At 49.7% G+C, this 15,213-nt stretch overlaps 1 protein-coding gene and 2 pseudogenes across 1 annotated transcript; 1 reads left to right on the top strand and 2 right to left on the bottom strand.

Annotated features, from left to right (window-relative positions):
• Nucleotides 1–9,383: 9,383 nt before the first annotated feature.
• Nucleotides 9,384–10,470, top strand: LOC148141105 (histone H3, embryonic-like; the record flags this gene model as incomplete). Its single annotated transcript, XM_087979084.1, has 2 exons — nt 9,384–9,683; nt 9,972–10,470. Coding segments are annotated over 2 exons (387 nt in total), but the record flags the coding sequence as incomplete, so codon positions are not given.
• A 1,184-nt stretch (nt 10,471–11,654) lies between these two features.
• Nucleotides 11,655–11,808, bottom strand: LOC148141104 (U1 spliceosomal RNA; annotated as a pseudogene).
• Nucleotides 11,809–13,889: 2,081 nt separating this feature from the next.
• On the bottom strand, nt 13,890–14,043 carry LOC122541661 (U1 spliceosomal RNA; annotated as a pseudogene).
• Nucleotides 14,044–15,213: the final 1,170 nt, after the last annotated feature.

Genomic DNA, 15,213 nt, shown 5'->3' with positions numbered 1-15,213 from the left:
ACTCTGGACCGGAAGATTATCTTGGAGGCCTCCGAGGCAAAGAGTGAGGCTTGCTGGCCCTTCACCTCCTTGAGGTCCTCCGTGACATCCACCCCCATCATCTGCAGCAGGAGCAGGTTCTGCGTACTTTCCTGGAAATGGGACAGTTTTCCCCGCCTCTCTCCCGCCTCCTGAACACCTTTGAGGATGAAGAACCTCTTGATGTTCCCTTTTACTGTTTCCCACCAGTCTGCTGGACACTCAAAGAGGGGCTTCGCGGTTCTCCAACCTGCGTAATCCCTCTTGAGCTCATCGATGTTTCCCGGAGTCAACAGCTTAGGGTTCAGTATCCATGTTCCCTTACCAGCCCGCTGCTCGTCCTGTAGGTGACAGTCGGCCAGCAGGAGGTAGTGGTCAGAGAAGAACACCGGCTTGACGTCGGTGGTTCTGACCGAGAACGTTCGGGACACAAACAGGTAATCTATCCTTCTGCCCGTGACCAGGTGTATCTACGCTGCGCTCCATCTGCAGGGGTGCTGAAGACGTCGTGCAGCTTGACATCTTTGACCGTGTCCATCAGGGCTCTGGACGTGGGGTTCAGTTTACTGTCCCCCCCTGCCGGACCGTCCATCTGCATCAATGATACAGTTGCAGTCTCCGGCCAGAACGACCGGCCTGGACGTAGCCAGTAACAGTGGAAGCTGGGGTGTACATGTTGATCAGTCTCACGGGAGCGTTTCTGTATGTAACTTCCGCGACAAGGAGGCGCCCGCCCACCACCTCCTTAACCTCGGAGATGGTGAAGTTGCCTCCTTGCAACAGAACACCCAGGCCTGAGGAGCGGTTATCGTTGCCCCCCGACCAAATTGATGGCCCATGGGCCCACAAGCTCGACCATCTCCTGTAACTGCTGATGTGTGGTATTCCACACTCCTGCAGAAACAGGACATCTGCTTTGACGTTGGCCAGGACAGCTAGCGTTGAATCACATCGCGCAGCAGATTTTATGCTGCGCACATTGATGCTAGCAATTCTTATCCCCATTTTCAGTGTCCATTTGCTGCTGCTCTTGTCTCTGTGGGGTAGCTGTGTGCATCCTCGTGGTGACAGCAAACTGCTGGACCCTCCCAGGGCTGAGGTAGCTGTCTGGCTCCATGCTGGGTCCATTTCCCTGCTCTGGTGTCTCCAGGTTGGACCCAGGGTCCGCACAGTCCAGTTCTCCATCTGACAGCGGGGCTGTCACAGGACCACTGCTCCCAGTTACCTGGAGCTGTGGGCCGGTGGGTACCTCTTGGTTCTCACCAGATGTCGGGAGGCCTTTACCCATCCCCTCTGAGGGATCGTCTTTTCCTGTTTGGGCGATGCTGCCCTCCTTTATCCCCGCAGCGCTCTGTCTCTTCCTCTGGTGACGACCCTCCTTGCGCCCGTCCTCACCGTCGGAAGCGCTGCCTGTGTCCTTGTCGTGTAGGTGTCGCTTCCCCCTTTGCTGGGTGTCTTTGGAGGCCTTGGGAGGTTTCCTCTTCCTGCTTTTGACAGTAATCCAATCCTCTGCCTCCTTTGTTCCCTCCTCTTCCATTTCCTCCGTCTGTCTTGAAGGAGCTTGGATCGGCTGCTGCACCTCCCCGCTGTCTGCCGTCTGCTCCGCTGCTGCCTGCCCTTCCTTCTGGGTGCCTCCAGACACCATTCCCGTGCTGTTTTGCGGTACCTTGCTGGTCTTAGGCGGTCCACGGCTCGTGTTGCCACCTCCGGCCATCTGTGCAAAGGTGGCGGCCCCTCGTCTTGGGCAGGCCTTGTACATGTGGCCTGCCTCTCCGCACGGATTACAGTTCTTTGCCTCCTTACATTCCTTGGTCTGGTGGCCTTCCTGTTTGCAGTTTCGGCAGACAGTCACCTTACAATCCGCCGCCATGTGGCCTGACCTCCCGCAGGTTCGGCACACTTTTGGCTGCCCTGCGTATGTCAGGTAACCTCTGCTTCCTCCGATGGCAAAACTGGAGGGTGGGTGGAGGATGTTGCCACTGGCATCGACCCTCAGTGTTACCCTGACCTGTCGTTTGCTGGTCCAGATCACGAAAGGATCGACCACATCGGTACTCTCTCCCTCGACCTGGGCATAGGTCTAAACCATAGGTGAGAGGGGAAAGATATAAAAGAGACCTAAGGGGCAATTTTTTCACACAGAGGCTGGTACATGTATGGAATGAGCTGCCAGAGGAAGTGGTGGAGGCTGGTACAATTACAACATTTAAGAGGCATTTGGATGGGTATATGAATAGGAAGGGTTTGGAGGGATATGGGCCGGGTGCTGGAAGGTTGGACCAGATTGGGTTGGGATATCTGGTCGACATGGACGGGTTGGACCGCAGGGTCTGTTTCCATGCTGGACATGTCTATGACTCTGTGAGTCTATGAGATCATTTTGACAACAGAATCTGGGAATGAACACTATTGAACTGTCTTTCCAGTCTTTCCTGTGATCATAATCTGTTTTACCCTGTCATTTGTCTGTGGGTGTATGTGTGTGACAGGGGAGTTTCGAAGGGGATTAGAAGTTAGTAATTATATGCCGGTGGTACCAGGTTATAGTCCAAAAGGCTTATTGGGAAGTAAGCTAGTGTTTCCAAATAAACCTGTTGGACTATAACCAGGTGTTGTGTGGTTTTTAACTTGGTCCACCCCAGTCCAATACCAGCTCCTCCACATTATGGTTACCTGAAGTTAGAGACTAATTTCTTGTAATACACATCGATTCTTGTTCAATGCAGAAACCTGGTCTGTGATTTCTATTGGAAAGTCGGGGAAACTGGGGAATACTTCTTGACTACCAGCTACCCCAGTGATTCATAACAAGATGTAATGAGTATGAGGTCATCGAGTCTCAGAGATGTACAGCATGGAAACAGACCCTTCAGTCCAACTGCTCCATGCTGACCAGATATCCGAAATTAATCAACTCCCTTTTGTCAGCATTTGACCCAGATCCCTCTGAACCCTTTCAAGTTTCACAACATCCTTCCTACAGCAGGGAGACCAGAACTGAATGCAATATTCCAAAAGGGCCCTAACCAAGGTCCTGTACAACTATAACATGACCTCCAACTCCTATACTGAAGTGAACTGTTAATCTGTGACAGCCCATTTTGCTCTCTGTAATAATTGAGGAATCACAGCTGAAAAGGAAAATAGTTACTTGTTGGACACCAAAACAGAGCCACTACTTGTTTTGTATGTGGGCTAGTCCCAGCCTGGGGCAGACAGTTCTGCAGACCCATCCCTGAGTCTGCTTTGTAAAGGGCTCCGTTGATGCTTTCCAACTGTATCACCAACTGCCCAGAGTGTGGGGCCTGGACTGGTGGCTGGTCGCTTGCTGTTTTGAGTCAGAGCATGGAGATGGGCAGGTTTGTACTTTTTCTTTGTTGCACAGGCTCATGTATACAACACTGAGAGGTCACATGATAGAGAATTCATTGTGCCTTTTGGAACACCTATGTATCACGGGGTCTGTCGCTTAAACAGATCTCTGCTTGCAACTTGCAGTGCCCACAGGAATGGGGCAGACCAGGATTAATCTTTGTGCATTTAGAGAAGAGATAGAATCCGCACAAGTGTGGAAACAGGCCATTCGGCCCAACAGATCCACACCAACCTTCCAAAGGGCATCCCACCCACTCCCTGTCCTCCTCATGGCCAATGCACCTAGCCTGCACGTGGGCCATTCCACCCTAACCTGCACATCTTTGGATGGTGGGAGGAAACCGGAGCACCCGGAGGAAACCCACGCAGACACAGGGAGAATGTGCAAACTCAACACAGACAGTTGCCCGAGGCATGGATTGAACCAGGGTCACTAGCATGATGAGGCATTGGTGCTAACCACTGAGTAACCGTGCCACCCCACTCTCTCTCTCTCTCTCTCCCTTCCATGTCAGCTTCTACTGCTATTGCTGAAGCATCTCACTTACACAACAATGTCGGAACTCAAGAGGTGGGAGCGGAACTGACCAATTGAACCCCTAGAGCCTACTCCACCATTTGATATGACGAAAGCTAACCTCATCTCAGCTTCAAGCCCACTTTCCTTCTCACTCTCCATATCCCTTCAACTCATTGCTAATTAAAAATCTGTCTATCACCTCCTTAACTTTAATCAATGTCCTGGCATCCCTCTGGGCTAATCAATTCACAACACTTCCTCCTCATTACTCTTTTAAATTGGATACCTCTTGGTCTCAATTTTATTTCATTCTCTCATAGGACATGGGCATCACTGTCTGGGCCCAGCAGTCACTGCCCGTCCCTAGTTGCCCCCTTCTGAAGATGGTGGTGAGCTGCCTTCTTGAATCACTGCTGCCCACCTGCTGTGGGGAGGGAATTCCAGGATTTTGAGCCAGTGACAGTGAAGGAACGGCGATATATCTCCACAGTGTGGGAACAGGCCATTCAGCCCAATAGGTCTACACCAACCCTCCGAACAGCATCCTACCTAGACCCATGAGGGTAACATGGTGGCTCAGTGGTTAGCACTGCTGCCTCACAACACCAGGGACCCAGGTGCAATCCCAGCCATGGGCGACTGTCTGTGTGTAGTTTGCACATTCTCTCTGTGTCTGCGTGATTTCCTCCGGGTGCTCCGGTTTCCTCCCAAAGATGTGCAGGTCAGGTTAATTGGCCATTCTAAATTGCTCATAATGTTAGGTGCATTAGTCAGAGGGAAATGGGTCTGGCTGGGTTACAGGGTCGGTGTGGACTTGTTGGGCCAACGGGCCTGTTTCCACACTGTAGGGAATCTAAACTAATCTAATCCCTTCTTGATGGTGAGTGGCTTGGATGGCAACTTGCAAGGGGTGGTGTTCCCATGTATCTGCTGCCTTTGTCCTTTTAGATAGAGGTAGTCTAGATTGCAAGGCGCTGTCTGAGAATCTTTGGTGAATTTCTGCAGTGCCAACTTTAGGTACATTTAAGTTGTCATTGGACAAGCATATGGACGTACATGGAATAGTGTGGGTTAGATGGGGTTCAGATTGGTATGACAGGTCGGCGCAACATCGAGGGCCGAAGGGCCTGTACTGCGTTATAATGTTCTATGTTCTATCTTGTAGATATTACACACTACTGCTACAGAGCATCGGTGGTGGAGGGAGTGGATGCTTGTGGATGTGGTGCCAAACAAGCGAGGGCTGCTTTGTCCTGGATGGTGTCAAGCTTCTTGAGTGTTGTTGGAGCTGCACCCATCCAGGCAAGAGGGGAGTATTTCATCACACTCCTGACTTGCACTTTGTAGGTGGTGGACAGGCTTTGGGGACTCAAGAGATGTTTCTCGCCTCTGACCTGTTCTTGTAGCCGCTGTGTTTATGTGGTAAGTCCAGTTGAGTGTCTGATCAATGATAACCCCCAGGATGTTGATAGTGGGGGATTCAGGGAGGGTAACACCATTAAATGTGAAGGGGCATGGTTAGATTGTCTTGCATTGGTGATGGTCATAGTCTGGCATTTGTGTGGTGTGAATGTTACTTGTCACTTGTCAGCCCAAATCTTGTAAACCAGGGGAGGGAGAGAGAGAAAGTTACCCTGTACCATCAATTTTGGCATCATCTGCAAACTTACTAGCCATTATCTCCTAAATTCATATCCATATCATTGAGAGAAATTATGTAAAGCCATGACCTAAATGAGCGGTGGGGCAGTATCTACAGGCTGAATGGTCTACTCTTGTTGCTACCTTGTGAGGGGAGCATTGTAACTGTGCAGGCAACTGGGGTGAATATCTTCCTTAATGCTGGAAAACGGTCAGCTCCAGTCACAGTCAGCTCCACAGACCGCAGCAGATGGACCACTGCCTCCCTCTGCTGGAGTAGCCCCTGCACTGCACATAACGGCCAGTTGAAGTTAGAGCTCAAAAACAAGTGAAAAGCCCTTCCTCATGAAGGGCTTATGCCTGAAACGTCGACTCTCCTGCCCCTCGGATGCTGCCTGTAATTTTCCAGCACCACACTCTTCAACTCTGACTCTCCAGCATCTGCAGTCCTTACGTTTTCCTACGTTGTTATCAGAACATCTCACAAACCTGATTCTGTTTTGATTACCTCCTCTCATCCCCAGGAACACAGGGACAGCAGACCATTTCGCCCGCCATTTAATGTAGCCATGGCTGATTGAACAGTTCCCATTTACTCGCACTAACACCATAATCCCTTTAACAATGATACTTCAAAACCTAACCTTTAAGGACATCTAATTCCTGATTTATTTTTAGGATTCAAATTCCAGCATCTGTCACAAGGGGATTGGAACCTGCGCCTCAGAACATCTCCTGAGCTGTGGTTAGTACCAATATCCCATCGCCTCCCCAACAAGCCACGCTCTTTTTCCCTTTGCCGTCGCGAATGCATCAAACTTTTTGTGAGAAGGATGGATGGAGATTGCTTCAAACGCTCCATTCTGTGGGGAATTCCCTCTCTGCAACACGACGTGGGAACAAATCCTCCAAAGTTCCATGCTCTTTCCCAAGCAATAATTGTCAGGGTTTCCTCTGGGGTTGTCCGACCCCAACACTCCACAATATAAACTCCGATCTTGACATAATTTCCTGGCTGTGGCAGCTCCTTAACCTGAATCAATGATATGGAAACCCGGGTCGTACAGTGGCTCAGTAGTTAGCACTGCAGCCTCACAGCGCCAAGAATCCAGGTTCGGTTCCACCCTGGGGCAACTGTCTGTGTGCAGCTTGCACCTTCGCCCTGTGTCTGTGTGGGTTTCCTCCACAGTCTGAACACGTGCAGGGTTAGGGTGCATTGCCACTGGGAAATGTAGGGGGGTGGGTTTGGTTAGGATGCTCTGGATGCACTGAGGCGCATTTTGACCTGGCTACAGAATTGACTATTGGGTAAGAAACAACGAGTGGAGTTAAGGGCTTCTTTTTCAGGCTGGTGAAAAACGACACCATGTTCTTCACAGCTTGCAACACGTTATCGCCAAGACCTTCCCTACGCCTCCACTTCTCACCTTTAGACAACTGCCAAACCTTAAACAGACCATTATTCACAGCAAACTGCCCAGCCTGCAGGATAACATCGACCACAACACTGTACAGCCCTATCATGGCAACCCTGCAAGACATGTCAGAGTGTCGACACGGATACCACCATTATACGTGGGGACACCACGTACCGTGTACGCAGCAGGTCTGGCTGTATCACAATCTTTGTCTCGGCCAGCGCTGTCTACCTCATACACTGCAGGCAAGGATGCCCCGAGGCATGGTTCATTGGTGAGACCAAGCAGACGCTACAACAACAGATGACACCGCACAACAATCACCAGGCAGGGGTGTTCCCTCCCAGAATTCAGCAGTCAGGGAAATTTGGCCTCAGATCATCGAGTGAACATCCTCCAAGGAGGACTTTGGGATATACAACAAATCAGAGTGGGAGAGGCTGATAACTAAGTTCGGTACCCATGGGAATGGCTTCAACCTGGACTACAGATGACCCCACTACACGATACACACTCGCTCACACATACACAAACACTTACTTACTCACACAGTCATGCAGATCCTCTCTCATACACAAGCTCTCTCTCATACACACAAACATACACCTCCCATACTCACACCCTCTCAGTTATACTCCATCACATCCACATACACACTTTCACCAAGCTTTCACACATGCAAACACACACTCTCTCACTTTCACTCACACTCACCCACTCACACGCACATACCCTCGCTCTCTCTCTCTCTCTCTGAAAGACGTGCACACACATATTAGTCGATGGGGTGAATTTGTATTGGCAGAATTATATTTGCAGATACATTCTATTTTGCTTGCAAAATGCATAATCTGCAGGCAGTCAATATATGTAACATTTTGTAAATTCCACTTTGGACATAGAACCAGTCTGACTCAAAATTGGGATATCTGGGAGAAAGTGAGGACCGCAGATGCTGGAGATCAGAGTCGAGAGTGTGATGCTGGAAAAGCACAGCAAGTCAGGCAGCATCCGAGGAGCAGGAGGATCGACATTTCGGGCATAAGCCCTTCTTTAGGAAAGGTTGGGATACAGACAGACTCTAACCTCACCCCTTTAATGCATTGTCTGAGCTGAATTATCACCATTTGTTATGAAACTTTAAGTTATCTTGAAAAGGTGACTTAAAAGAAGTTCTGGGATTTACGTATTAATGAATCAAAATATTCTAAACGATGAAAGACTTAACAACAATCCAGGTTTGTTCAATATATCATTTCAGTTGCATGACACTGTAATCCTTCACGATAAGTTATGTGTCTTGGTCGTATTCTCCACAGCAACCTGATGATGGAGCAGCACTCTGAAAGCTAGTGATCCAAATAAACCTCTTGGACCAGAACCTGGGCTTGTGTGATTTTTAACTTTGTTCATCCCAGCCCAAGACCTCCTCCTCCACATCATGCGCTCTGCTAATCTAGCAGCATCAACTGTTAATTGCAGGACTTATCCTGCGAGTTCAGGCACTTTGCCCAGTCACTAGCCTCAGTCACATAGTGTCTGGACAGTGTTGGTTAGTAGCTGATAAGCAAGTGTCTGTATACAAGAAGTTCTTGTAAAGGAAGAGCTGGGAAAGACTTCACTGTTAGGTATTTGTGCAGCTGCAAGTTCAACCACCTCACTGAGCCAGGGAACGAATGACAGACAGACACTAACATAAGATTCAAAATGGTTTCCAGGCTTTTAGTATGTGACAAAATGACTGCTTTGGTTATGACAAATCTCCCAGCCCCTGACTGAGTGTTGCAGACTGGTACATTCCAAGGTCCAGGACGATGTGCTGAGTAACCCAAGCTGAAGCCAAGAGGATGGGCATTTAATCCAGTGATATCAACGACGGAATCTGTTCTCTGAATGTGAATGGCACCATCAGCTGTGAATGTAACAAAGATTTGTGTGAACAAAGCATACAAAATAGAAAAAAAAGTTTTGCGCTCAAAACAACAGCACCCTGTGCTGAACACGAGCATCATAACCTAATAAGGCAGCCTGATGCAATTCTGTCCAGCAACACAGAGGTTAAAGCTTTGTGTTTCCCATATATGGGGGTGATTGTTCCCGGATTGTCAAACCGTCCAATCACAAAGCGCAATATCAACCAATCAGTGAGATCAGCGGGGGTGCTTTATGCGCCAATCAGACGCGAGTTTTACTGGACCAATCAGAAAACGCCGGGCGACAGCCGCCAGTGGCTCAGGACTGTATAAAAGGAGGGGCGGGGTAGATGGGTGTGTGTGAGTGAGAGTGAGTGTGAGTGTGAGTGTGTGTGAGTGTGAGTGTGTGTGTGAGAGAGAGTGTGTGTGAGTGAGTGAGTGAGTGAGAGAGGGGGGGCGGGAAGGGGAGAGAGTGGGTGAGGATGAGGGGGGGAGGATGGGGATGGGCGAGAGTGGGGATGGGCGAGGACGAAGCAGACGGCGCGGAAGTTCACTGGGAGGGAAAGGACCGTGGGACTGCCAGAGATCCGCCGCTACCAGAACCCCACCGAGCTGCTGATCCGCAAGCTGCCCTTCCAGCGCCCGCTACGGGACATCGCCCAAGGCTTCAAGACCCACCTGCGCTTCCACAGCTCGGCCCCCATGGTCCTGCAAGAGGCCAGCCAGACTTTGCCTGATGGGACTCTTCGAGGATACCAACCACTCGGACGGCTGCATCAAGCAAAGGCTTTACCCAAGCTAAGCGCTCTCTTCACTTGGATTACCTTCATTCCTTCCCTCTTTCGGCTGTCAATCGCTACCTTGCTACTTCTACCCTATCTTCTGCCATTCTCTTCCATCTTACATCCCCCTTTTTTTTGAAAGGTTAGCTCAGAAAGTAACCGGTTTTGAGTCGGGAGTTTCCAACTGAACTACACTTTTCTGTTCTGACTGAGTTAGTTACGTTAGTTACTTGAGCAGTGCGTCCGTGATAATGCTGTTCAGATGCAAGTTGAAACCTTAACCACTTTGTTTTTTTCCCCACAGGTCACCGAAGGTGCCAGATTGTTTGCTGATCCCTGCCTGGTAGCTGGCTCTGGGTGTGAAAGACTCAACTCTACAATCAACGGCTGATCCTCAATCCGCGATCAAGGGCTGACCTTCAATCCGCGATCAAGGGCTGACCCTCAATCCGCGATCAAGGGCTGATCCTCAATCCGCGATCAAGGGCTGACCTTCAATCCGCGATCAAGGGCTGACCCTCAATCCGCGATCAAGGGCTGATCCTCAATCCGCGATCAAGGGCTGATCCTCAATCCACAATCAAGGGCTGATCCTCAATCCACAATCAAGGGCTGATCCTCAATCCGCGATCAAGGGCTGATCCTCAATCCGCGATCAAGGGCTGATCCCCAGCCACGAACTATGTTCGGTGATGATTTGGAGACGCCGGTGATTTTGGTATAAATTCTGTGTCTTGTATCTCTACAACCACCTGAAGAAGCAGTGCTCCGAAAGCTTGTATTTCCAAATAAAACCTGTTGGACTATAACCTGGTGTTGGGTGGTGTTTTTCGTTAAAACTTTTAATAGTTAGTACTAAAGTTTATTTGGAAGGTGACCCCGTGTGTGGCGACATTATATACTTTCCACCGTACTCCTGTACTTGAGTACACATGACACAACAGAACCTAAATCTATGTGTGGGGTTGGTGGAAGTGGGTGATGTTGGTGGCGAATACTTTGCACCAGTATTCACAAAGCAGAAGGGCATGGTGGATGGGGAGTTTAGGGACAGGTATGTTGGTACTCCGGGCATCTCAACGTTAAACAACAGGTGGGGTTGGGGGCCTTTAAAAAGCATTAAGGTGGACAGGTCCCCCGGATCTGATGGGGAAATATCCCAGAACGCTCAAGGAGGCACGTGAGGAAGTTTCTGGAACGTTGTACGAAATATTAGAGATAAAAAAAAACAGCTGTTTTGGGACAGGTGGGATAAGTCAAGTGGAGGGTGGGGTCTGAGATGAGGTGGGGGTGGGAAGATGAGGAAACGGGTGAAGTCAACATTGATGCTGTGTGGTTGGAGGGTCCGAAGGCGGAAGATGAGGCATTGCTCCCCCCAGGCGTGAGGTGAGCTGGTCTTTGCACTTTGTAGCTCATGGTGTTGGTGCCCTTGCTTGGTAGGTTGGCGAAGAAGCAAACGGTGGTAAGACATGGAGCAGATGGTGACTGAGAGCAGTGAAGAGGGAAGGTCGTTAAGCAGCATGTTGAGAGATATAGTGAGGAAATAGAGGGAAATGGTCGCATATGCAGCAGAGGTTTGGTGGGCTTAACGGTTTTAAAGTTAGGACGGCTCTTGTTTGGAGAGGGAAGAAAGGTATACCAAAGAATGCCCGAGCAAACTTGGGTGTTAACGTGGCAGTGACAAGACAAGTCGCAGCATAACAGCACTGCCTCCAGATAAAGCGCAATTCAGATTCTGTCATTGGATAGTGGGTGGGGGTTGGGGAGCATTGATGGGGATAGCTCAGTGTGGAGAGTGGAGTTGATAGGTTGGTGGGCTTAACGGTTTTAAATTTAGGACTGCTGTTGCTTGGAGAGGGAAGAAAGGTATACCAAAGACTGCCCTAGCAAACTTGGGCGTTAACGGAGCCGTGAGAAGGCAAATTGCAGCATAACAACACTACTTACAGAAAAAGTGCAATTCAGACCCTGTCATTGGTTTATAAATCAGGGGAGAGCGCGAACGCAGTCCCCCACTACCACTAATTTTGCAGTCGAGTATCCCGCATTTGGGGACATCGCAGGCGTCAGCACACCCGAAGTGCAATGGGATAGCCTTGTCCTGGGAGCGCCACGCAATGATCATACCCTGCCGTAAGTATGCTCAGCACTCACACTCGCTCACACCCCACAACAGCCGCTCCCTCTCACTCTCACACTCACTCACTTTTGCAACATCGAACATTCACTTCCTCAACCTGCCCTGCCTGTCGATCAGCTTCATTCTTCAAATGGATCACCGAATGTCTCCAGGACTCCTGTTTTACTCAAATACCACCCACGGCTGCGCCTGCGCTGCTTATCTGCATCTATCCCTTAAAAGGACGCGCCCCGCCCCTGTTTCCTTCAGGCTGCCTCCTGATTCGCGGAAAAACAGGAGGGAAAGTTCCAACTTTGTTTTCAAACACTCGTCCGAATTTGATGTCAACGTGAATAAAAGCAACTTACAATCTTTGATTGTGAAACTAGAAGCATTTTTAAAACCAATTTACCTCGACTTTCTACACTGTTTAGCTGCAGCTTTGCAAATCTCTCTTCAATCAGATTAGTGACTTCAGGTTGAAATCACATAAAAGATTAAGGGTGCCAGGGAAACATATTTCTCAACATTATGTTGGATGAGACACGAAACTGAGACCACCACCTCGTCTGGCTGCACATTCCGAGCACTCACCACTCTCTGTGTAAAATAAACTGGCCTGTGATTAAAATGTAATCTCCTTTTCTTCCGTGTCCGATTTACCTGCTGCTTTCCCTGGGGTAAAGGATTCCAAATTTAGAGGGCATAGGTTTCGGGTGAGAAGAGAAAGATTTCAAAGTGATCTAGGGGGCAACTATTTCACACAGAGGGGTGCTGCGTGGACGCAATGAGCTACCAGAGGAAGTGGTGGAGGTTGTTACAATTACAACATGCGAAAGGCATCTGAATGGCTATATGAATAGGAAAGGTTCAGAGGCATAAGGGCCAAGTGCTGTCAAATGGGAGAAGATTAAATTAGGATACCTGGATTAGTGCGAAGCAGCTGTGCGGCAGAACAAAGTGGGCTGGAGACCTGGATCAGTGCGGGGCAGCTGTGAGCCAGCACACAGTGGACTGGAGGCCTAGTGTGGTGTGGTGAGGCTGAAAGGCAGAACAGAGGGGGCTGGAGGCCTGGATTAGTGTCGAGCAGCTGTGAGGAAGAACAGAGTGAGCCAGAGGCCTGGATCAGTGTGGAGTAGCTGAGACTGAAGAGGTGCCGATGGAGAGCTGCAACAGTCTCGAATGGCTGAGAGCTGGATTGGAACGGATTTGAGGCCCGGATTAGCACAAAATGACTGAGAGCTGGATTGGAGTGGATTAGAGGCCTGTATCAGGAGAGAATGGCTGAGAGCTGGATGGGGGTGGATTAGAGGCCTGTGTCAGTAGAGAATGGCTGAGAGCTGGATGGGGGCGGTTTAGAGGCCTGGTTCACTACAGAATGGCTGAGAGCTGGATGGGGGCGGATTAGAGGCCTGTATCAGTACAGAATGGATGAGAACTGGATGGGGGTGGATTAGAGGCCTGTGTCAGTACAGAATGGCTGAGAGCTGGATGGGGGCGATTAGAGGCCTGGATCAGTAAAGAATGGCAGAGAGTTGGATTAGAGTAGATTAGAGGCCTGTATCAGTACAGAATGGCTGAGAGCTGAATGAGTCTGCATTAGAGGCCTATATCAGTACAGAATGGCTGAGAGCTGGATTGGAGTGGATGAGAGGCCTGGATCACTACAGAATGGCTGAGAGCTGGATGGGGGCGGATTAGAGGCCTGTGTCAGTACAGAATGACTGAGGCCTGGATCAGTGCAAAGAGGCTGAGAGCTGGATTGGAGCAGACTGGAGACTTGGAGCGGAGTGAAAGCGGTATTGGTCTGGAGGTGGTTGTGGTGCTGGGAGAAGCTTGCTGTGAAGGTGATAGGCACATGCAAGTGGGTGGGGGTTTGGGAGCATTGATGGGGATAGGTCAGTGTGGAGTGTGGAGTTGATAGGTTGGTGGGCTTAACGGTTTTAAATTTAGGACTGCTGTTGCTTGGAGAGGGAAGAAAGGTATACCAAAGACTGCCCTAGCAAACTTGGGCGTTAACGGAGCCGTGAGAAGGCAAATTGCAGCATAACAACACTACTTACAGAAAAAGTGCAATTCAGACCCTGTCATTGGTTTGTAAATCAGGGGAGAGCGCGAACGCAGTCCCCCACTACCACTAATTTTGCAGTCGAGTATCCCGCATTTGGGGACATCGCAGGCGTCAGCACACCCGAAGTGCAATGGGATAGCCTTGTCCTGGGAGCGCCACGCAATGATCATACCCTGCCGTAAGTATGCTCAGCACTCACACTCGCTCACACCCCACAACAGCCGCTCCCTCTCACTCTCACACTCACTCACTTTTGCAACATCGAACATTCACTTCCTCAACCTGCCCTGCCTGTCGATCAGCTTCATTCTTCAAATGGATCACCGAATGTCTCCAGGACTCCTGTTTTACTCAAATACCACCCACGGCTGCGCCTGCGCTGCTTATCTGCATCTATCCCTTAAAAGGACGCGCCCCGCCCCTGTTTCCTTCAGGCTGCCTCCTGATTCGCGGAAAAACAGGAGGGAAAGTTCCAACTTTGTTTTCAAACACTCGTCCGAATTTGATGTCAACGCGAATAAAAGCAACTTACAATCTTTGATTGTGAAACTAGAAGCATTTTTAAAACCAATTTACCTCGACTTTCTACACTGTTTAGCTGCAGCTTTGCAAATCTCTCTTCAATCAGATTAGTGACTTCAGGTTGAAATCACAAACAAGATTAAGGGTGCCAGGGAAACATATTTCTCAACATTATGTTGGATGAGACACGAAACTGAGACCACCACCTCGTCTGGCTGCACATTCCGAGCACTCACCACTCTCTGTGTAAAATAAACTGGCCTGTGATTAAAATGTAATCTCCTTTTCTTCCGTGTCCGATTTACCTGCTGCTTTCCCTGGGGTAAAGGATTCCAAATTTAGAGGGCATAGGTTTCGGGTGAGAAGAGAAAGATTTCAAAGTGATCTAGGGGGCAACTATTTCACACAGAGGGGTGCTGCGTGGACGCAATGAGCTACCAGAGGAAGTGATGGAGGTTGTTACAAATACAACATGCGAAAGGCATCTGAATGGCTATATGAATAGGAAAGGTTCAGAGGCATAAGGGCCAAGTGCTGTCAAATGGGAGAAGATTTAATTAGGATACCTGGATTAGTGCGGAGCAGCTGTGCGGCAGAACAAAGTGGGCTGGAGACCTGGATCAGTGGGGGGCAGCTGTGAGCCAGCACACAGTGGACTGGAGGCCTAGTGTGGTGTGGTGAGGCTGAGAGGCAGAACAGAGTGGGCTGGAGGCCTGGATTAGTGTCGAGCAGCTGTGAGGAAGAACAGAGTGAACCAGAGGCCTGGATCAGTGTGGAGTAGCTGAGACTGAAGAGGTGCCGATGGAGAGCTGCAACAGTCTCGAATGGCTGAGA

This window comes from Chiloscyllium plagiosum, unplaced genomic scaffold, assembly GCF_037043375.1.
Source record: "Chiloscyllium plagiosum isolate Xiang-an unplaced genomic scaffold, Cpla_swu_hap1 HiC_scaffold_35, whole genome shotgun sequence".
Classification (NCBI taxonomy): domain Eukaryota; kingdom Metazoa; phylum Chordata; class Chondrichthyes; order Orectolobiformes; family Hemiscylliidae; genus Chiloscyllium; species Chiloscyllium plagiosum.
Note: the sequence above shows the minus strand (reverse complement) of the source record. Positions and strands in the feature narration are given on the sequence as shown.